The following is a 24,415-nucleotide window of genomic DNA, read 5'->3' on the forward strand; positions in this document are numbered from 1 at the left end:
GACTGAAGACCTGTTCCATTAATAGACACTCCCCATTACAGAACTGTGGATTACCTGTGGTTCCCTGGTGATTTCACAACTTCCCTCACTCCTGTAGTCCCAGGGCAGTCACTTTGGGTCCTCATTGCCCTATCTGGTGAAAGATGGCATCCAGCCTGACTTGTACCGGGGTGATCTGGGCTTTGCTCTCTTTTCTTTGTGCTGCCACCTCCTGCGTGGGGTTCTTCATGCCTTACTGGCTCTGGGGATCACAGCTGGGCAAGCCTGTGTCCTTCGGTACTTTCCGGAGGTGCTCATATCCTGTGCATGATGAGAGTCGGCAGATGATGGTGATGGTGGAGGAATGTGGGCGCTATGCCTCCTTCCAGGGCATCCCCAGCGCAGAATGGAGGATCTGTACCATCGTGACAGGCCTGGGTTGTGGCCTCCTCCTCCTGGTGGCTCTCACTGCCCTCATGGGTTGCTGTGTGTCGGAGCTCATCTCCAGGACTGTGGGAAGAGTGGCTGGAGGAATTCAGTTTCTGGGGGGTAAGTGACTTGCTAAACTTGAGTTGTTTACCAGAATCCCAAAGCAATATTGAAAATTATGTTCCAGTTGTCTACTGAGATTACTATACTTGACACTTGGAATGCTCGGGAGAAATAGGCATGGAATTGCTTTGGTGATAGATTGTTAAAGTCAAAGATTTTTACTGGAATTGCTTTACAACTTCAAGAACTCTTAATTCCTGCACATCCTTAGACATATATACATCATTGGCCTGCTAAGTACCACCTACGTGAGGCAGTAATATCTAGGTTGTTTATAATGTAGTAGGGGAGACAGTCTGCATTTCATAGCTTCTTGCTCTTTATGTTCAACAGTAAGCAATTAGATGATCTGTGTCTTTCTGGAATCCTCAGGTCTTTAGAGTTGAAGACTTCTTCGTAGAAAAGATTTTTGATTCAACATTGTCATCATGAGTCTTTAATACTGTTTGATGGATGAAAAATGGACCCTTGCCCAATCTTAAACTATATTTCTGAGTAAGTGGTAACTGTTTTAAAGGCGAGATCAGTTTTACATTAACAACCATGAATTTCTTTATGCTACAAAGATAGCTGTAGGCTTAATGACCTGGTTAGGATTGAAGTTCCCTCGATGGTCTTGCCGTGAAGGGAAAAAAAAAGAATATTTAGCAAATGATGTGTGCTTGGCCCCAATGGACCGGGTAGTCTCACTAACACCAGGAGAGGTTTGATTTTTACTTGGGTTTCCTCCAACAAGTATTGCTTCAATATCTCTGGTCATATGGTTTTAATTATACTTTATATATTTTCCACTGCACCTTTTACCTCCAGTTTTCAACCTGACGGGCTGAACTTGTCTGATTTATAATCTGCTCTGGGGAAATATGACAACCTTCATAGATAGTATAGAGTGAGGGGAAATAGGAAGCCAGGAAAACGTATAAAATATATTTGTAACTTCCTTACAAAGTAAAAGTCTGTTACTCTTCCATTTGGTGTTTTCTTACAGTCTTTTGTGACAAATCCAGAAGAAGCAAAAGAAATAAAAATGGATAGTTCTGAGATAGAGTCTACAATGTTGGAGAAACCCCAACAGATTATTTCAGAGTATTTAATATAAAACTTTAAAGTAACATTTTAAACAAGAAAATTCTTGTGCTGAGAATGCAAGTGGCAAAAAGTTTTGTGTTTTGAGACGAGATAGAGTTGTCTGCAGTTCTTTATTTCCTCACCGGATGTAATTTTGTTCTCATCTGTTTTTTCCCTGTGGTTTTGCATCTCTGCCCTAGGATGCAATTTGGGGACTTAACCGTCCTCTTGTTACTGCTTCAGTGTTCGACGTCGAGTAACAGTCTTGCATGTGATATTCATACAGAAATACAGTAAAACTATTAGGACACATAAAGAGGTGGTTGTTGAAAGTTGAAATATAAATCCAGAGTTGGAAAACTTGTTGATCCTGCAGATTTTAAGAATAGATCTAATGCCAGGAGTATTTAAAATTTTTTTCTTTACGAATAAACTTGATTTGCTGTTCGTGTTTCACTTGGCTCAGGAAAAATGCTTAGGCAGTTTCTTTTTCTCCTCTTATGGTAAATGTTACTTTCCATTTTTTTCCTTCATTTTAGGGCAGGGACTGCTATTATTTCTGGCAGAACAGGAAAATGCTTACAAAGAGAAATCAGTTTTTATTGATTATCTTTAAATGTATAATGAAGGAAGGCACCAGGAAGTGAATCTGACACCCAGGAGATTTATGCTTCCCTCTGTAAGCCATGTATAGATTTTCTGGAATTATATAGAGCTAAATGTTCTACTTTATGGAAAAGTCAAGGGGAAAGACCGTTGGGGAAGTTGTATATATTTTTCAAAGGACTGTTTTGTTTTCTTTGTATATGCTTTTTGTGAACTCTGGCTTGGTAAGAACCACTGACATTAAGCTAAGGATGCAGTTTATTACTAGAGTTGGTATTCTCTCATTTCTCCTAATTATTTCTCCTATCTGTCAAAAAAAAATTCTGAATGTAAAACCTAAGAGGCTTTTTCCCATTCACACCTCTTGAAGGCACAAATAAGTAAGTACATCCCACTACCCAAGATAATAGTAAATTTTGAATAAAAAAGTAGCTTGAATTATGGAAAAGGTTTTGAAAAATCTGCCATTCATCACTATCATTATCACTATCAATTAATGGTAGACCAGTTGACAAACGCTTCAAAAAGAATTCCTCCTGTTGTTCATTCCATAATTGTTTGGATTTTATTCCTAAAAACTAAAGTGGTAAGTAAGTTTATTTTATGAGTTTTTCCTAAAATGGGTGCGTTTCATAAAAACTGCAAAATACCAAACCAGTGAGTTCTCTGAATTCCATAGTTGGCAATGCTTCAGACATGCAGTCAACATACAGACTGCTCTGCTAGAAGGTGGATTCTCTCGCTAAAAATGATCCACCCAGAAAGGTTATGTTTAGCTAAAGTTAGGGCTGCTCCAAAAACAACAGGAAGCGGGAGAATGGCAGAGTACAGAGGCATCCTGCGTAACCCTGCCTGCTGTGTCTGAGTTTGCACATATGGTATAACATCAGGCAGGGAGACCCCTGCAGGACTTTGGATCTAGTTAAAGGACAAAGTGTCAACCTTAATTTTGAATCGTCTTGCTATGCTTGGTTAGAGGTTAAAATGTCACCTGTCAACTGATAGAATAGCACAATGTGGGGCTGTTGTCCATGGACGTTTGCTCCCTTATAGGAGGAATGCTTCCAGGAATCAAGACGTTTGCATTTCCTGTGGTCACTGGCACATCAACTTTAATTGCTACCATGTCCATCTTACATTTTAAGTCACGTTTTTGTCATGATTTTTTAATTTCTTTTTTCTTTTTTTTGAGGAAGATTAGCCCTGAGCTAACATCTGCCACCAATCCTCCTCTTTTTTGCTGAGGAAGACTGGCCCTGAGCTAACATCTGTGCCCATCTTCCTCTACTTTATATGTGGCCCACCGGCCACAGCATGGCTTGCCAGGTGGTGCATACGTCCGCATCTGGGATCCAAACTGGTGAACCCTGGGCCGCCGAAGTGGAGGATGGGAACTTAACTGCTGTGGCACTGGCCGGCCCTGTCATAATTTTTAAAAACCAGTCTGTGGTGAGTTTTACCCTCAACTGAGTTTTTAAAAGGCATGTAGAAAGACTTTGAGAAAGGTAACATATAATAAAAATGTTAACATGTATGTAGTACAGTAATAGTGTTTATGAGAAAGAGGTTTTTTTTTGCTTTTTTTTTTTGTGGAAGATCAGCCCTGAGCTAACATCTGCTGCCACTCCTCCTCTTTTTGCTGAGGAAGACTGGCCCTGAGCTAACATCCGTGCCCATCTTCCTCTACTTTATATGTGGGACGCCTACCACAGCATGGCTTGCCAAGCAGTGCCATGTCCACACCTGGGATCCGAACCAGCAAACCCCGGGCCGCCGAAGCAGAATGTGCGAACTCAACTGCTGCGCCACCAAGCCAGCCCCAAGAAAGAGGTTTTAATGTTGTCTGTTGAATATGAAATTATGTGCTTTTGAATACTCTTGTAGTGATTAAGTACTTTAGCAGAGTTTTAAAAGATTAATGTCAAACTTTTGATGTACGTGTTAGTAAAATGTCTTATTTACGTGCTCTGTAAGTGAAACATATAAGAGCATTGCAAAGACATATTAAATCTATCTATAAGTTCTGTCAACTGAGGCTTACGAACGTCAGGATCTGAATTTGTAGATTTCATGTTAGGAAAATGAGGGTGCTGTAAGGAGAGGGCACCAAAGAGAGTCCCCTAATTCATTAGTTTGAATGTGAGTCACATCTATGTATAAAATGGGTGTGGAATGCTAATCAGTGGCAAACAACTACCTTTCCAGTTTAGACTGTGTTCTGTTCCAAGAAGCCAGGGGAGACCATCTCCTCAACTAATTGATAGTTAACTGCTGCTCAAGACAGTAATGATGACAAAGTGTTTCTTTGAGCATCCCTTTCTCTATGTGCTGGAAGCATCATTGCCTCTCCAGAGTTCCCTCACCGTAGGGTCCCACCCGGGCCTGTCTTTCATCCCCTTAGGATGAGAGCTTGGGACTCTTCTCCACTTGGTCCACTTTAACCCTGATCTGTCATATGATACGCCACATTACGCTTTCCTTCATATCCAGGCTCTCTGTCAAGTGACAGCTGAGGAGTAAGATCAATGATGCGTTGGTGTATTAATGGGCATAGTGACTTTTTAGTGACAGTGTCTTAACTGAAAGAAGTTGCCCTAATTTTCAGAAATGCGGGCATTTCTTGGGTCAGTTGGGGGAACAGGCAGTGCTCTTTTGTTCCTCTTTGAATTACACCTTGTAGAGTACGAACTACTCCTTTTCCATTCAGCTCCCTCGGACTTGTGATATCAGGCCCAGGGGAGGTGTCTTGAGTTCTGAGCCAGGGTTCTCAAATGTAAGTGTGCATCAGAATCACCTGCAGGACTTTTAAAACCGTTTTTGGAGCCCACCCAGGAATTTCTGATTTAGTAGGTTTGGTGGGGTGGGGGCTGATAATTTGCATTTCTAACAAGTTTGCGGTTGATGCTGGTTCTGAGACCACACCTTGAGAACCCTGTTCTAAGTTAACTATTTCATATTTTGAAAAATGTGACTTCGGGTAAATGGTTTACTTTCAGAACTTACACAAAGTTTAGTTGTATCATGATCTGATATAAACCTCTCCAATTGGACCATAAAACGACCCCCACCTCTGTAGTTTGGTATTGGCTGAGCACATCCTTGTTCCATCTTTTCTTGTTTTTGTCACAGAAAATTTTCCTGGAGTTCTCTCTCTTAATTTGTATTATATACTTATTACAATTATTTTTAACTTTAATCATAAAACTTCCAGTTGTTTTACCAGCAAAATGAATTTATTTGGGAATAGCCAAAGAATTGCAACTTGGGATATGCATGCTATGGTGGACCATATGCAAATCCAACAAACAAGGGAGAGGAACATTATTTTGTAGAGAAAAAGGAGGAAACTGGAAGGGGTTGTGTTGACTGAAAGTCCATTGGGGAAAAACAAGAGTTTGGGGTGGTGATAGTTTCTCCTTGGCTAGGTTGCTGGGGTAGTTGATTTCTGTTTGAGATGAAATGTACACTTCTCCCTGTAGTTGAAGATTCTTTCTTGTTGACATCTTTTTGTCAGGGTCTGTAATTGACTGTCTTTCCTGTAATTGACCTCGAGTGGCACTATATGGGAGCTCCCCTTTCTGGCTTCCTGACTCCATTTTAAATGAGGTTTCCCTTTATTAATTTTCACATTATAATACATACATTATATAATATATTCATATCTATTATATATATTCTTTCATTTACCATTGTCCTATACCAGAAACAAGATTCTGTAGTTGGAGAACTCAAAATAAGACCTTAATACGCCCTCTGTAGTTTTCATGTAGTGGATTTTCAGTAAGGAATTGCTAATTGAAAGACATGGAGACCATTCTGCAGATCACAGAGAGGAGCCAGGACAGCCCTTGGACAACTTGGTAAAGCCATGTGTATCTCGGGAAAGCAGAATGGTTAAGCCAGGAGGGCACTCAGGAATCAGCCAGTCTGAGCTTCTGCTGCCAGGGAGGATGGTACTTAAGTCAGCTTTGACAAAGGAGAAGCTCACCTGGTCTTAAACATCTCTGGGGAAGAAGATGATGCACTCTTGCTGACTAGTAGTACTTTCTAGGGCCACAGACCACACCTTTTATCACAATCAGATGTCCTATGTACATCTCTAATAAAGAGGAGCAAGCTTGAGATGGAAGCCTCAACAGTGCAACAGTGCAAGTGGGGCTTTGCCAGCCAGGAAGGAGTGAAAGGGAGATGCAGTGTAGACAACCCAAAGAGAAGCCATGGATAGCATCTACTCCAAGCTCTGGATTTGTTAAAGGTAGGGATGTTGACGAATTAACTGATGTTTTATAAAAACGAAAACACCAATTTTCTATGTTTGTATCTAATAATGTTTTAAAATTACATCAAATAGTCATTGTTACAGCCTTAGTTTTTCAAATACTTATTTTTCCTCCAGAGGAACTTGTTTTACTAAGCCTTAGTTTGGAAAGTTGTTTTTTTTGTGTGTGGAAGACTGGCCCTGAGCGAACATCTGTTGCCAATCTTCTTCTTTTTTGCTTGAGGAAGATTGTCACTGAGCTAACAGCCATGCTGATATTCCTCTATTTTGTATGTGGGACGTCACCTCAGCATGGCTTGAGCAGTGCGTAGGTCTGCGCCCAGGATCTGAACCTGTGAACCCCGGGCTGCTGAAGCAGAGTGTGCAAACTTAACCACTACGCCACCAGGCTGGCCCCGTGGAAAGTTTTTCATTGTTTTCAGACTTTCCTATGAAGCCTCCAGGTTCTCCATATTGATAATTGACATCAGCATTCAATACAATATTCTTTTAGTTCTCTAATGGGCCTAAAAGTCACCTGAGAGTTTATTCCATGGGGAGAGTCCCGAGCCCTGTCCCAGAGAGTCTGATTCGGTGGGTGTGGGCCCAGGTGAGGCACTTTTAACAAACTCCCCAGGGATTCTAGACACGCATGATCCACAGACTGCATTTTGAGAAATGTGAACCAATTTAATTCACTTCAAACCTTACGTGTTACTGGAATGGGGGCATAGACTTATACCAAGTGTTAAGCTAATTATGGGTTATCAATCTCTTTCCATCCATAGTTGTTATTTTGGGGACCATGTGATATAAGCAGCAAATATCAGAATTAGTGTAGGAACAGAGCAGTTTATAACTGTGTTCTCCTTTTATTATTTTACTGACCTTACGTGTTACTGGTGATGGTCACACCTGTGTATAGACTCAGAAAGCAGAACAAAATCTTTTCCATGCTATCCTTGAATGATGACTCTATTTCAATTTGTGACTCCAGCTGCAGATCACAAACATGCTATCATTCCCAGTGCTTGTTTTGCATCCCTCACCCTGTGGCAGTGTGCTGCTGCCAGTCCACGTTAGTTAGGATACACTCAAATCCCCGTCTTCTGTCCTTCCAGGTGTACTCAGTTTTTCCCTGTTTTGAGTTACTGGTTTTTACTTCCTGAGATTGTATCTCTGAAGTCAAAAATAATAATGATAATATTTCTTAAAATGATGAAGTAAAGAGTTATCCATTGCTCTTGGGCCTGTCACGTTAGCAACTATGCAAGGTGTTTTGTCTAGAATTATTTAGATTGTTCTTTTTGACATGGTCCACATCTTCACTTACTTTGCCTGGAGTAGAGTCTTTCTAAGAGAGTGATTTGATTTTAACGTAACTTCCCTTTGTTACCACCAGCTGACACACCTGTAGCCAGATACTACTGAGGCCAGGGTCAGTGTGGGTTAGTTAGCCTCGCCAACACAGACTGCAAATTGATTAGCTGTCTTGTAAAAACGTGTTGTTATTTACAAAGAAAACCAACTGAGGAATGTGAATTCTTAACTATTCCTGTTTAAAAACCTCAAAATGCACACTCAAGAGAGCTTTACATCGTTCTCTACAGGATCACAAGATGCATAAAATTTGCGCTCCGCACAAAGTCATCATTGTTACACTGTTAGTACTTGAACTCTCCAGCTACCGCCAAGTGGGCAAGGGTGTCTTATGTGTGTGTTGGTTATAATTAGAAGGAATAACAGCATTAAGTTCAAAACTTTTATTGTTTGATGTCATTAAAATTCATCTTTTTCCTCTTAAGTCATCACTCTCAAGTGTGTTCTGAGGAACTCTGATTCCTGGGTGTACCAGCAGGTGTTAACAGGAAAAGTGAAATAGTTTTGGGAACAAGTAAACTTGAGAAACACTTGGTTATGGAAAGTTAATAGATTTCCTTACAGCAGAACTCACAGAGCCTTTAGTATGTTGATACGTATAACCAGTCTCCTAAGGGGAATGGGGAAAGTATAGTATTAAGTGCAGAATTAAGTGTTTTCCTAATATATTTGTGTCCAGCACCCAGAATGGATGGGTGATCTGTGGAACATAGTCAGTTCTCATTTCCCCCAGTGAGGCAGGTAATTTATTCTTTTTTGTAGTTGAGAATACTGAATTTTAGAGGACACTCAAAGTCATCCCATTAGTTATCCATTGAGCTGTTTATGCTATCCCCATGATATTAAAGTGTTAATTGAAATTCTACCTTGTATTATATATAGAATTCAGAATTTCTGACCATGATCGATAATAAGTCTCTTAATATGGATAGATATTTTTATTGTTTCTTTGGTCCTTAGTTTATGCTTATAGTAGGATAGAACCACTTGTAGTGTTATGATATAGCAACCTTTTGCCATTTCTTAAAAAATACGTTACAGGTTAATGTTAATAAGGTAGTATGTAGTAGAGAGACCATTAGGGGAAAATGCCAAAAGCAAACATTCTGTCTTTTAAAAATTATTTAACAGAAGAACTTTATCTCTCGTTATTGCATGCTGGTGAAGTTTTCCAGTGTAGGTATTCCATTGTTAGAAGGCCTTGTGATGATTCTTTGTTAGGGCTGAAGATAATGCTAATTCCAGAGGACATACTTAAGTAACAAAGCCAAGGAGCTCGTGTCTCTCTTCAGAAATGAAGGATAAGGTTCTACTTTTTCAATCTTGATCAATAAAATGTTATGATAGAAACAAATGCAGTTCTGGCTAGGTTGCGCTAACAGAGTCCAGGGGTTTCCCAGGGCTTTGGAATGTTCGCTGTTAGAAGCTCAGGAGCTTGGATTCAACCCTGTCCCGGTTCTGGTGCATTGATATTGTTGACTAATGATTGTGTTGCGGGGGAGCCAATCCCTTGTTTTCTTTATATGGTAGATGTCACACCAGTTAGTTATTTACTCTTAGAATTTATGAAGCTCTAATTGTAATGGAAGCTCCAGAACTGACCTGCTTATAACTTCAGTAATTAATTTACCGTTGCGTATTTTCAATAATCAGACAACACTAGATACCTTGATGTACTAAAACATGTGCAGATCTTCCCCGATGTATGATGGGGTTACACCCCAATAAACCCATCTTAACTTGAAAATTTGGTTAAGTCAAAAATGCGTTTAATACATCTAACCTACCGAGCATCATAACTTAGCCTAGCCTGCCTTAAATGTGCTCAGAACAATTACATTGGCCTATAGTTGGGCAAAGTCATCTAACACAAAGTGTATTTTATGATAAAGTGTTGAATATCTCATGTAATTTATTGAATACTGTACTGAAGGTGAAAAATAGAATGATGTTATGGATACAGAATGGCTGTAAGTGTATCTGTGGCTGACTGGGAGGTGTGGCTCGCCGCCATTGCCCAACATCAGGAGAGAGGATCGTACTGCATATTACTAGCCCAGGGAAAGATCAAAACTCAAAATTCGAAGTACAGCTTCTACTGCCTGTCACTTTTGCACCATGGTAAAGTCAAAAAATCGTTAAGTTGAACTATCTTAAATTAGGACCAACTGTATAAAAATACTCTCAGATCAAAAGGAAGTTCCATTTTATTGTTCTCTATTTCTCTTGTGTGTCTTACCTCTTCAAATAGAGCAGGAGCTAAGGTTTATATTTTTCTTCCAGCCCTACAGTGATTAGAATAGTAAATGACATCTTATAGATTCAATTAATACATGATGTATTGTTTAGTTTTAATTATGTATTAGCAACATTTTAAACTGTGAGGTGTGCCCTTGTTCCTCTCTACTTCACAGGAATATTTCAAAGGCAAAATAAAATAATGCCACAAATGTGAAGACATTTAAATTAATGCCCCCTTAACTCCTGTCCCTGCATAATGTTAGTCCTTTGAAAAAAAGTGTTCTGTAGTCATGTATGTTGAAATGATACTGCCTAATACTACCTCTCTCTTCAAGCACGTTTTAAAAGCTCTGAATGAGCTTTATTTATTTTCTGCAATAAAGAAACCAGCTGCTATGGTCTGAATATTGATGTCCTTCTGCAAATTCATTTGTTGAAATCCTGATGCCCAATGTGATGGTATTGGGAGGTGGGGCCTTTGGGAGATGATTGGGTCATGAGGGTGGAGCCCTCATGAATGAGATTAATGCTGTTTTAAAAGGAGTCCCAGAGAGCTTCCTTGCCCCTTCTACCATGTGAGGCTACAAGGAGAAGTCTGCCACCCAGCTGGCATCCATCCCTGACTTCCAGCCTCCAGAAACGGTAAGAAATAAATTTCTGTTGTCCATAAGCCACTCAGTCTGTGGCATTTTGTCATAGGAGCCCGAATGGACTAAGACACCAGCTTAACTTTGTTGAACACTGTGTTTCACAGACTTGTTTGGGAATGGCAGAGTGCTATTTATCTGTAATAGACATTAACATCTCTTTGAATTAATGACCAGCAGAGCACACTTTGGGAAATGCTGAGTTAAAGTATGTTGTAAATCCAGGGGATTAGTGTTTACAGGAATTTAACAGTATTTGTTGAATGCCTCCTATACGTCAAATACCCTGGTAGGTGTTGGGATGCAAATTGAGATAAGGTGCCTGGAATTGAGGAGCTCACAGTCTTATGGAGAAAGCCAACATGTGAGGTGTAATTACAATGCAAAGGACTCATGATAGATAACACACACTTCCGTGTTTTGCCGCAGAGAGTCATCAGCTGGCAAGGCTCACTCGGCAGCCAAGTAAAGTGCTCAGCAGCCTCACATAGTGTGCCAGTCATTTTCCATTCTGCCCTCCTCCTGCTTGGCTGTGTATCACAGGAGATTACATTTCCCAGAAGCCTTGACACTTGGCATCTAGGTAGGTTCAGCCAGCGGGAGGCACTTTTGCAAGACAGGAGGCAGAGAGAAGCCAGTGTATTTCTCCCTCTCTAGCTCCTCCTTGGGTGATATCTCTGGAAGCAGTTGTCTCTTCTGGAAAGCCCTGCCCTTCATGGTCCCAGCTCCTGTCAGGAAGCCAGCGTCACGAGGATACCCTAGTTACACATCTCAGTTCTTCTAGTCATTGGTAACACCATCTTCTCCCAGTATCACTCCAGTCTAATGGATGAGAACAGTTGCCAATTTCTGGGTCACCTCTTTAACTCTTGTTTGGCTTTTTAGCTCTTCCATCATGTGTGTAACCAATTTCCTGTGTTAAATTAACTTCTCTGCATTTGAAATACCTAGGATGGTTTCTGCTTCCCTGGATAAAATGTAATACATAATTCAAATTCCTACTTCAGCCAAGTGGTGGATTATGTCATACCATGAACTTTTGTGAGTTTTGGTGAATAGACAAAAATCACAAGCGTTTAATCTAGGAATACCCAGAATCCATTAAAGTGTGAACAAAATGCTGTAGGAGCACAGGAGAGGGAGTGACCTGTCTGGAGGGATCTGCGAAGGCTTCATAGCAGAGGTGCTAATTAAACCAGGTCTGAAGAATGAGCAGAAGACCCTGGGCCTTGGGGCAGAGGGTATGTCAAGTTCTCAAAGCCAAGGAGTTGTAAAAAGATCTGATGTGAGTTCGGGGAATGGCAAAATACTATAAGGTATGAGGCGAGGGTGACGTGACACACGATAAAATGGGGAGGACATAGGAATCAGGTTGTGAAGGGCTCTGTTTATAGTCCATACTCAGGATTCTATACTTAATTAAACTAGAGCTTTTGAGTGGTTATAGGTAAAATTGACTTACAAACCATATAACCTAGTAACAATGAGGAGTAAAGATTGATTTGGGGAGCAACCAAAACCAGGAAAGGTAGTGAGAGGCCTGTTATACCTGTCTCAGCCAGAGATGGTGAGAAAATCATTGGAACTGTGGGAATAAAGAGAAAAGGAGTTTGAAGACATTTCTGAGGTAGAGGCACACCAGTCTTACTGCTCCTATTTTTAGAAGAATAGATGAGTAAATGAATGAATAGCTCAGTAATTTTATGTATCTGTTTATATAAGAAACCAGACATTTTCTTTTTTTTCTTCTAGTCCCTCAGAAAATTACAAACAAAACAAAACAAGGAAATATGACTTAAATTACAGCAGCTCTGTTTTTGATTATAGAGTGAGACATTTTAAAAAGTAATAAGTAATGTTGTTACCATGGTGTGTAGCTATAACTTACTGTACAATTTTACCATGTGGATATCTCTGATTTTAGAATTGTTAGCATATTCGTCTGTGTGAAAGTGAGAGCGCCTGACTGCTCAGCACACCCGGGGGCTTCTCAGAGGAGCATTTGGATGACAGCTCAAGTAGCTGTCAGACTCATTGAACTTCACTGGCTTCTCACAAGCAGACATTTTCTTTTTCTCTCCCTAAAAGTGCAGGAAATAATGTGTGTAAATATGTAAACAATAAGTAGATGTAAGATTGAATTTATACATCTTATTTTCATGAAAAATTTTGACATTTTTAGTTATACTTTTATTTATAAAGAAATGAATGTTGTTATCAACATGTTTATAGTTGGAAATTGCTGTTACCTGTAGTAAATGCATCTTTTAGTTTGGAAACCTAGTAGAGTGCTGTCATAGTGTGTGTCAGTCATGTTACAGCTGCATATTAAGGGAAAGCAAGAAGGGAAACTAGTTATCCTCTGATTATTATTGATGAGTTAGTGTTATGTCCCATGAGCCAACTGCATTGAAGGCCATGAATCACAAAATGTACTTGTGTCACCCCAGTGTAATTTATGGTTCCCATATGTTTGTCACATCAAATTTTTGAGAAAAAGTAATGCGCCTTTGAGCTCTAAACTAGTATGATTCTGTGGTTAAATCTAATCCTCTTTTGATATAGTGCTCCTTGGTGAGAGTCACTATATGAGGCATAACGTTCTTAGCTGCTTCCATTTATCTCTACCACTAAGCTCCTGCATCTACAAAAACACACACATGCCTCTAAAATTGTCTTATGTTGAGATTACCCAGATTGTCCTCTCAGCAATCTACTAACATTCCTCCCATTTCGTAGCAGATTGCAGTTGATGATGTTGGGTGGGATGAGCACACACAGGAAGTACTGGCTTCCCTACAGGACCTTGGCATTCCAACATACATGTGGCTGGAAAGGGGGAACATAGGTAAAGGATCAAAGTCGGAATAGCTTTTTCTCAGTCCTGGCTACCGTTGGCTCCCCGTAACAATCTAAGCTCCCATATCATTTCTCTTCCCGTACTATGTGTGTACAGTTGTCTTGGATGCAAATATAAGAGTCTCCTTGTTCTCTTCATGTCTAGAAGGGAACTACAATGGACTCAGTATTTTCTACAATTTGGTGTATGGTGCATCATTTCTGTTACTGTTTGCTTATTTTTCTCATTTGGGGTTGCATTACCTAGTCTAAATGGAAAATTGTAATCCTTAGGTATTAAGGAAATTCCTTTATAATCTCTTTAGTCACTTCTGAGTAAGTAAGAAATAATTCTCCTAATAGTATTCCGAAGAAGAACATAAATTTCAACTTTAAGAGAAGTTGCCCCAGTGCTTACAAGGCTTGAAAGTGTTGACATACTAGATGCAACTACATTAAGAAAAATGTACTGTACAGTGGTACTTTTTTTCCAGTCATTTATTCAACAAATGATTTTTAAGTGCCTGCTATGTGTCAGCTTCTGTTCTAGGCAATGGAGATACAATGCTGCTCGGAAAGGTATAGTTCTTGTCTGCCTAGAATTTTAGTAAGAGAAACGAACGTTGATCAAATACTCCCCAAGATGAATGTAAAATTACAAACGTGATAAATGTTAGGAAGAAGAGGTGCATCCTGGGCAATTGTGATCTAGGTAGGGGATGCTAAGGAAGGCTTTCCTGAGGACATCAGGTTTGAGTGGAGACCTGAAGTTGGGGGGGTACAGGGTAGGGGAGAGCATCCCAGGGAGGGAACAGCAGGGACAGAGCACTCAGAGTGAGCGAGCAGGTTGCCTTTGAGGCGAACTAGAGCAGAAAGCATGAGGGAGGATGAGTAGACTAGGCTGGGGAGGCAGGCAGAAGCCAGAGGGATTAGTGTTAAGGATTTGGTTAGGAGACTTGAGAAGTTTGAAGCCAATGAAGAGATGAAGAGGTGCTGCTTGTCCCTGTACCTGCTGACACGAAAAGTTTGTTCATTTAAGGCAGGTTGTTGAAGAGTTAAGTTGAGAGGTAGTTGGCTGGAAGGCACCTGGATTCTTTCACTTATACCAGTCCTTTTGAGGTAGAGGTAATGATTATTATATTTGAAAAGATAAAAAGTCAGTGTGAACTTTCAATATATTGTTTGAATGGGTAAGTTAAATAACACTGATATCTAGGTATTTGGTTACGGGGTGCAACTCTTAAAATTTTGCACCCCGTACTTTTCTTTTACAGAGTTTTGCACACTTGTGATTACTTAATTTTGCAGTTATATGTATAATGGCTTTCTTCTCTTATTGGTATATCACCCTCAGGGCAGAGGACTCCTCTGTTGTATTCACCATGCTATTCCCAGAGCCTAGCAAAGGGCCTGGGAAAGAATAGGCAATAATAATTTTCTCTCTGCCTGATATTGATAATATGGTCTCTTTGGAAAGCTATTATATGTGTGTTTTCAATCCAGTTCAATTTTGCAGCTGTTGATTAAAGTTATATTTTGCAAAATGGTAGATGTTAGGCCTGGTGTTGAATACTGACTTGAATATGAGAGTGTCTGCCTTCAAGAGGCTCAGACTCTAGGATGAGGAATTGTATAGACAAGTGGGATGCAAGTGCTAAGAGGGTTCAGAGAGATGTTATTTGGTTGATGTCCTCAAGATCTCGTGAGATATATGTACTGAGTAGGCTGTGGAACAGGTCAGCTTCTGCCAGCCTTACCCAAACTCCTTAGCCTTTCACATGAGTCTTCAGCATTGCCCAATGAAAAAAACAAAAAGGGCCAAGCATGGGTATACCAGGAGTTTGGGATGTTTTGCTACTGATCAAATTCCTTTGTGAAATGCTTTTCCATTTGTTCGGGGTTAGACTAGGTAGCCACATAATCATTGAATTGCAACCTTCTCTCCTACCCTGCTTTACAGAATTGACTCTGTCTTTATTTCCTTATATTCCCAACCCTCCCAGTACCCCACTAAGATGAAAGTCCCACCAGACTGTTCTTCACTTGGTTAGGTCTTGCTGCCCACTCCTTAGAGATCTACACAGTGAGGCTCTGGGAAATGTCAGAGTCAAAGAGAGATCTCAAAAATGGCATGAAAATGCAATCAACGTGACCTGGCAACTGATTGCGTTTGGTGAGAGTGAGCTCTCTGTGTTCACATCGGTGTCCCTCCTTGAATGAGGCTGCCGTTATGAAGAGTGGGATGTCTGAAGGAGGCGTGGTTGTGAGGCAAGATGATGAGTTCAGTTCTGGACAGTTTGTGGTTCAGGTTCTGGTTGGACTTCAAGGTGGAAGGTCAAGTGGGCAGCTGGAAACATGGGCAAAGAGCTCATGAGAAAGATCAGGGTTAAATATATAGGTTTATAAAAATAGTGCCTTTGAAAACCCTCATGTAAGAGAGTATTACTTCATTTGTTCTTAAAAAGACATAGCTTTAAGTCCTGACATTTTCTTTTACTATTTGGCTCTCATGGTTGGAGTGCAAGCTCCTAGCTATGTCTAACTTGACCTTCAGCTCTAAGCCTCTCCTTGGATAGCGCCAACTGCCTAATAGCCACTTGACTGGTGGACCAGGATTACAGAGAAGTTTGCACTTTGTAGGAACAGATTTTATTTTTCTGGAATAGATTGCAAGAAAAATCAAGGTAGGAAAAGAAATCATTCTGCATGATGTTCACTAACACAAAGGTACCTTGTGGAAAGAAGATTCTAGAAATGACCATGTAGTGAAAAAGCAGAGGTGTGAAGGATGAATATTTTAACCTGTCTGTCTCTCTCTGTTTTTTTCTGGTCTCCTGCTTAAAGATGGCATTCTATTTTGATCACCTAGGGAAAGAAAGTGAGTTCGTTTATCTCATCCACCCACTGGTGGCTATCCTGATTATAGCCTCCTGGTAGGCACTATTTAAAATTCAATTTGGCTGCCTCTGCCCTTGGTGCTCAGTAGGTTTCATTAAATTACACAGCAGTGAGCTTTTCTTCTCTGTGTGGCACCTTTTTATGTACATTTGACTTCAGTGTAATTTCAGACACTTGTGCATTGTGTGGAGTGGTTTTACCGTAATAATCTTGCAGTCCAGTTAGAGCAGATCTGGAAATCTGAATCTGATGAGATTTTAAGATGGTGGAAAATATCGGACGAAGGAAATATTTTTATTTCTCTGTACTCTCCCTATTTAGCTTGTTAGGCTTCTAAATTGTGGCAGATTGTTTTTGTAACATTACTTACAGCATCAGCTTAGGATAACAACAGTTTTTCCCACATGGGATGCTTCAGAGTTTTACATGCAATCAGATCCTAGAAAAAACCATTTCTGTAAGACTGTAAGTAAAATGAAGTGTTAGTACTTTTTTCCTGTATTAGCAAATCTTCAAGTACTGCCTTTGTTCACGTGTTCACATTATTCTGCGGCCGCATGTTGTCATGTAAAGCAGGTGAACACAGGATCTGGACAGACATGGCTGAATTCTGCCACTGGTCTGCCTCATGGCCCCGGGCAAGTTACTGATGCTCCGCCTCAGTTCCTTCACCTAATACTACTAGTAATACTAACTCATTGGGTTTTCATGCAGTTTAAATATATGTAAGCCATGTAATCTCGGGCCTGGTACAGTAAATTGCCAATAAATGGTGACTATTACTCGTAGTTCATTTGGCTTCAAATACAGTTAGTACCCCTCATTCTTTACTCAAATATTTATTGGATCTTCCTCTGTGCTAAGCAACATTATAGATATTGGGGGTAAAGTAGTGAATAGAAGCCGACTAAGAAAGAACCGTAGGGAAAGAACCATAAATAAAGAACTTCATTGGGTTATACTTTCGTCTACTTTTAGTGTGCTCTTGCTCCCCATGGCATTCCCCCAACCAATTTTTGAACTAGTAATATTCTTATCTGAAGGTGACTTATTATCAGGACCTAGTAAAAGCATTTTGTTACTAGCTGTATGTGACCTCCACAGATCATAGTTTGAGATGCAATATAGGTGTACATAGATATAGATATATATACAATATCTGTATAGATACTCTCAAAGTCTAGACAAGTGAGTTTCTTTAGCATATGGCCCCATGTTGTGGGTTTTCTCTGTAATGATGGTATTTTTTTTAAAAACATATCATCTGTAGGTTCTGTGAGGTCCTTTCCTTAAACCTTCCATCTCTCCCCCAATACACTCCCATGTATTTGTAGCCTAATTACTCCTTGTCCATATTTTAACCCTTTTGAATAACCACAAAGACCAATTGAGAGTCAATTCAACTTCCAAAGGACTCAACTTGGAGAGAGCTCCAAGTCAACTAAGATCAGCTATTTTTAATACAGCGTTTTATAAGGCACCAAACACTTTTGTACACATTTTCTCCTTTAATCTTAAGATCCTGCTGCAGCTCTGTGCTTGAAACTGTGGGAGGTGCTATGGGAAATGAAAGAAGTAAATATAATCCAGGGCTGTGACCTCGAGGAGTTTACAAATTCATGGCTTTGGTCACTAGACTCTTTCCCTCTGAAAGAGGTCATTGTTATTCTACCCACAGCAAGCTGCAGAATTGTGTTATATAGGTCAATCATTATTTTATCTTCACAAAATGAACCATGCCAGTGATGTTTGCAGGTGTATGCTGAAGTGATATTCTCTAAGATTAGAGCTCAATTCAGGGGTTTTGGAGCTTTCATTTCTGATCCTCTGGGGAATTGAACAAAATAAAAAGAAAGTAATATCTTTGATGGTTGTGTCTAATTCTTTAAAAACTGTACCAAATATATTGTAGGAGACAGATAAAAAGTACTTTGAAATTGAAGATAGAGCAAGGATAGAAGAATGTGCTGTAAAGGTGTGAATTATTTTGATATTAGAGGCTGAATCCCATAGAATGATGATAAATTTTACTGTCTTGAATATCTTATGAGATAGTTAACGTAATGTGTAACTATGTCTAATTGGAACATGCTACTACAACGGTCATGATTTCTGTGTGACCATTTAAGATGCCGCCTGACATTCAATATTGTTCTCACTGAGTGTCATGGTATACTCTCACATTTGTTTCAAAGGGCTCAGAAGACCTGTGCTAGACCTGTGCCGTCACTGGCCTCCACTGCCTTCCTGCACGCCTGACTCCCTCCTGTCCATCTGCAGGTTGCTTCCAGAGTAAGCTTCTTGGCTGTGATCATGGCCCTTCATGCTCTTAGTACCTCGCTTGCTCCCTTTAGGATGAGGATCTTCCACAGTGTGCCCCCAGGCTTCATTTGTCACACTATCATCCACTGACATCCTTTCTGCGCGTTCCATTTTGGCCAAACTGAATTTTATGATGTTTCTTGTGCACTCTCTGCATAGTCCCACTCTGGAGCCTTTGCTGACACTGTTCCCTTCACCTTTTTCTTCTCCTTTTCACAGGCCTAAATTCTTGTCTTTCAAGGCCACGTCTGAATGTTGACTTCTCCATAAAGTCTTCTCTGATTACACAGCTTGAAGGAATGCTGCCTTTTTTGAGTTTCCTTAGAACTTGTTCAACATTTTTCTTTGCTGGGGGGACACCAAGGGGAAGCACTATCTACCATGTGTGATTGTCCGCCCCCTGCTGTAATCTCTCAGCACACTCCGTACTTACCACAATTTTCACTTTCGCTTGACTGATGATTTGCTTAAAATGATTCTGGAAATTATTAAATCCAGGTATTTGATTTGATTGCTGACCTGAGCATGATCCTAATCTGGGGTCTATGATGTGCTTGGCCTGTGTTCTCCATGTAACACTAAATTCCCCCCGTTTCTTTTGGCTAGGCCACTCCTTGTGTCCAGGACTGTCACCCTCATAGTAAAATACACATTCTGTGGAATTTTCTGTTTTGGATGCCAATAGCCCTATGTTTAAAAGAAAGATATTTTTAAATGTAAATCTTTCTCATCAAGTTAATTTCAAAAGATGATCTTATTTTAACCATTTTAGTTACATTCAAACTGCAGTGAAAACAGCAGTGAAATAGTCATCAATTGAAGATGTTACTGTGAGACAGCTCACAGCTATTACTTCGTGTTGGTTTAGTGATTTTTGTCAGAGGTCTTTAGCAGGGTGCTTTGGCCCTGTCACTCCATGATGATTGATTCAGCCATTTACTGTAGAAAAAAACTAACTTGGTTGCTCCTCTCCTGAAAAGGAGAAAGAGAATTGTCAGTGATATGGGTTGAGACTGAGAAACCTTCTCTTCAGTTCAGTCTTTGTGGATGGAGAGCATGTCTTTTCTGGCAAACTGCCGGGACATCCTGGCTTCTGTGTTCCCAAACATTTCTATTTCAAAATATTAGCAAATCTGGCATCAATATTGGGGTTATTGGAAGGAGACCCATAAGTCATCAATTAATGTGGATACCATGAGGTTCGTTAGGGCCGCCACAGCAGACTACCCCTGGTGGGTGATCATGATTCAGCTCGGGGGGGGGGTGCGTGGAACCTGGCACTTTTGAGATAAGTGGAGCACTTGAGTGTGTGTGCATTGACTTTCATTCCCTTCACTTGTACTTGGAAGCACTTGTGCTCCTTTCCGAAATGCTAACCTTTCCACATTTATAAAATGATTTCCCAAAACTGCGAACTACAGTTGGCCCTCGAGTGTTGGCTACTTCCGTTCTGCTTGGAGGAGCTCTGCCTTGTTCCTCAGTGTGGAGCACGGAGGAGAGAAGGGGAAGGTGCTTCGGAAGACCAAGAGGATCAGCCAAGCTGGATGTATTTGTTCAATTTAGCAATGTGTCCTTTTTAACTGTCATGTGGAATTTTTGCTCAAGTTCTAAAGGTCAGTTTAGCACTTAAGTATTTTTCTTATATAAATGTTATCATTGTTTTCCTGTTTTGTTTTTTCTTTAGCCTATTAACTCCATGAGGATAATGAATATGTCAGTCAATTATTAGAGTTTCTCACATTTTAGCACACAGTAGGTCTCAACAAATAGCCATTGAATGAATGATTGAATGAATTATATTCTGTTAGGAGGTAAGAACATTAGATTGATAATGTTCACACCTCTCATGCAGGACTGGTGACATAATTTGTGTGGCTCAGTGCTAAATGAAAATGCAGAGGGGCCAGCCCAGTGGTGCAGCAGTTAAGTTCGCATGTTCCATTTCTGCGGGCCAGGGTTCACCGATTCAGATCCCGAGTGCAGACCTACACACTGCCCATCAAACCACGCTGTGGCAGGTGTTCCACATATAAAGTAGAGAAAGATGGACATGGATGTTCGCTCAGGGCCAGTCTTCCTCAGCACAAAAGAGGAGGATTGGTGGCAGATGTTAGCTCAGGGCTAATCTTCCTCAAAAAAAAAAAGAGAAAGAGAAAGAAAATGCAGAGCCCCTTATTCAAACATTATTAAGACTTTCAAGATGGTGCCAGTGGAGTATTGAGACCAGGTGTGGCTCTATGCAGTTGTACAGGTCACACGTCATGAGGCCACCCTGCTCTAATGAGGAGGAAAGAAGCCAGAGGTTTGAATGCCCATCCTTCTTGCTTTTGCTTGTGAATTAAACATATTTTATTCTTTTGTTTCTCGTTAATAGCGTGAATGCTTTGCTTCTTGGATTCCTAATGAAATAGGGAGAACAAGTACTTAATAGTAGTACCCGTCACCCCGCAAATTTGAACTAATGCTGAATTCACCGTCTTTGAAGTCAGGCTGTGCCAGTGTTCTTAGCATAAAATTTAGCACAGTAAACTCCAGCAACCTGAGCAATCTGTTCTCATCCACAGCGCTAGTATTTTACTGACGCTAACTGTGTTGCACTAGTAAATCATTTTGACCCAAATCTAGTCTGTTTGAACTCTGGTAAAATGATTATAAATTAAAGCAGTGAAAAATGAGCTAATTTCCTCTTTAGCTTTGGAGACATAGGAACAAGTTCAAAATGGGACTGCCAAAGACTCACTGGTCCCAGGAAGAGGTGAGAGAAACCCTTATGTTTCAGAAATCCCCTGGGGTAGGTTTAGTTTACAAGAGAAATTGAATTGTAATAAAGCAGAAGGAAGAGATATCTCCTCCAGGGCCACTTGCACGGTACATAAACCAGAATGGAAAGTAAATGTTGGCTCCTCCGCGGTCTCCACAGATTTCGAAGTAAATTGGTGATTTCTAATCAGACTTGTCAGCGTAGATTATCCTTCAGCTGCTGAAAGTAAATCTGAAGATCAGGAGCAGCCTGCAGTCTGCACCCGGGCTGCCCCACGGCTAGTAGTGAGCCGCGAGGAGAAACTGCACATCCCAGGTACAGGGAACTGGACCCCGCGGAGGATGGTGCCTCGCCACTTCAGAGCCATCCCTGTGTCCTCTTACCTCGGGACTTTGAACTTTCCGAATGTCACGTTGCTACCAGGGTCCTTTGCTCCTCCTTGTCCTTTAGTTGACTGCCTTCATGGCGTATCACTTTTTACCAAAAACTAGTCCTTCTGGAATTAAAATGAAGCTAAAAATAAGTCTGGCCATTTGTGCTTCTTGATCCCTGGACATAAAGATTTAGTAGTGAAAGAGGAAGATGTTGTGACTAAAGTGATAAATTATGATGATCTGTGGATTTTCATTATATTAGTTCTTAAGTTATATAGATAATGAAATGCTAGTAGACTGAGAAAATGTGTTTAAAAGAATCATTACTGAATTGTATGTTAAAGTGTGAGATGTAAGGAAGTGTACTAGCAGCTTCTGAAATGATTGTCCTGTGGACATTAGCTGGATCACAAACCAGGGTTTATTAACACATTATCTTTCTGCCTTCACATCTATGCTCTGTGCTCTGCTCCTCCCGGGAAAGGTAATATAGCTCTGGTCACCCATGTATTTGGTCATGATTGTGTTTTCATTTGGTGAGGCAGCGGGGAGGAGAGAATAGAATGAAAACTTGTTAGACTCAGCTCCTTTCCTAATAAAGGTAGGAACCACATCTTAAGTCCTCCCCACACACTTCCAGCCTCTTGTAAAGCAGTCTCATTTTGCAAGGACCTGTTTGTCATCTTCGAACTACCTACTGATGCTGGACCTTGCTCTGCAGTGTACTGGGAGGACAAGATTTAAGCACACAAAAATTGATGAATAATCTAAATGTGAAATATGATCTATTATATACATTCTGTAGGCTGAACACTTTTATTTGTAATCTCTACCACATTTCGGTAAGGGAAGGTTGGCCCTATTTTACAGATGAGAAAGCTGAGGGTTAGAGAGGTCAAGCACATGGTGAAGCTAGTGACGAGCTGTAATTCAAACAGGGATCAGGTAAGTCCCAAACTGTTTCTCTTCTCACTATAATAACATGCTCCTTTCCTCTCTATGACGCAGATGAATTGTAGTAAAGCTGGACATTTTCTTTCAAGAGACAAGTCAGTTTTCTCTGGAATGATCATAGAAAGTGCCGTAGACCCATTTGTAGGTTTTGAACTAAGCCTGGAAACATCTATGGTTTGAATAATTAGGAAATAGACGAAAAATATTTCTGGCTTTTAAAAAAAATATTTTATATGTATTTACTAAAAAATTTCAAGAAGATTAACTATTAGCTAACTCATAAATATTCATATTAGAAAGAATTTACTAGATGCAAGATTATTTCCAATACTTTCTCGTGGGGCAAAGTAGAACAAAGATACACTGTCATTTAAAGATTTGTTGAGTATTTTGTAAGAAGTTATATTATGTAAAACAAGAGCTTATAAAGTTCTGACCTTCAAGCCCAGGAATTTTCTACTCATGAGTGGTTGCTTTTCCTTAGATGTAGACATTCATTCTATTTTTATTGTAATCTATTTTGATGATCATTGGCCCCTTAAAATGGTATTCTTTGGGGGCTGGCCAGGTGGTGTAGTGGTTACGTTTTGTGCTCTGCTTCAGTGGCCCAGAGTTCACAGGTTCACATCCTGGGTGTGGACCTAGCACCCGCTTATTAAGCCACGCTGTGGTGGCATCCTACATAAAATACAGGAAGATGGGCACAGATGTTCGCTCAGTGACAATCTTGCTCAAGCAAAAAGAGGAAGATTGGCAACCGGTGTTAGTGCAGGGCCAATCTTCCTCACACACACAAAAAATTGTCTGTTTTTATTAAGATCTTCTAAGTATTTCTTAATTCCAGAACAAACTCTATGTGGGAAATTCTTTTTTCAAAACATACATACGAAAGATGCTTTCCTTTTGAAGGCTAAGACCTATTGATATATACTCATGTTTAAATTGTAAAATAATCTACTCCAGGAATTAATTTGTTTCATCTGTTCTTTTTTTTCCTCCTTAATAGATAGAGGAGTATTTAAGCAAGAGCAAATCTTTATTCTCTATTTTCACAGGAGAAAATCTCTATTAAATTTGTTTTGTACCCCAAATGTTTTTGTATTTAGAATTGTATACTGTACATTTTTAGAAATCTTAAAGAACAATAGCCATGGCTTTGGTTAGATAAAAATAGTATGCATGCAATACATTTAGTTTCAACCCTGGTTCTTTTTTCTTTATGGGAGTATAAGCTGGGAAGTCTGCCATTATTAGACATTAGATTGTGTACCTCGCCTTTAACTTCAATACCATACTTCATTACTTTCTTGTGAATTCTGATCCCCTTGCCTGTGGCTTTATGACCTAGTGGCTCAAACATCACGTGGCTGTGGCTGACTTAGAGGAGGAGAAGGTAATGGTCACCAACTGAAGTCTCCTAATCCTCTTACTTAGGAGAATGATAGCTTTTTCCACCAGTTTTTGATGGCTCAGCTGCATAACCTCGCAAGGTAAAGGTTGGCTATTTGTGCAATAGCTGAGGCTTAAAGTGAAAGGT

The 24,415-nt window shown here is 40.1% G+C and overlaps 1 protein-coding gene across 1 annotated transcript in view; it reads left to right on the forward strand.

Annotated features, from left to right (window-relative positions):
• Positions 1 to 384: 384 nt before the first annotated feature.
• LOC123288837 (mitochondrial ornithine transporter 1-like) overlaps positions 385 to 24,415 on the forward strand; it is a 133,200-nt gene continuing 109,169 nt past the window's right edge. Inside the window, exon 1 of the mRNA XM_044777249.2 lies at positions 385 to 528. Within this exon, the coding sequence (XP_044633184.2) occupies positions 386 to 528 (143 nt within the window). The 5' untranslated portion in view covers position 385. The remainder of the gene's footprint in view (positions 529 to 24,415) is intronic.

The sequence above is a fragment of the Equus asinus genome, chromosome 11, assembly GCF_041296235.1.
Source record: "Equus asinus isolate D_3611 breed Donkey chromosome 11, EquAss-T2T_v2, whole genome shotgun sequence".
In the NCBI taxonomy this organism is placed as follows: Eukaryota; Metazoa; Chordata; class Mammalia; order Perissodactyla; family Equidae; genus Equus; species Equus asinus.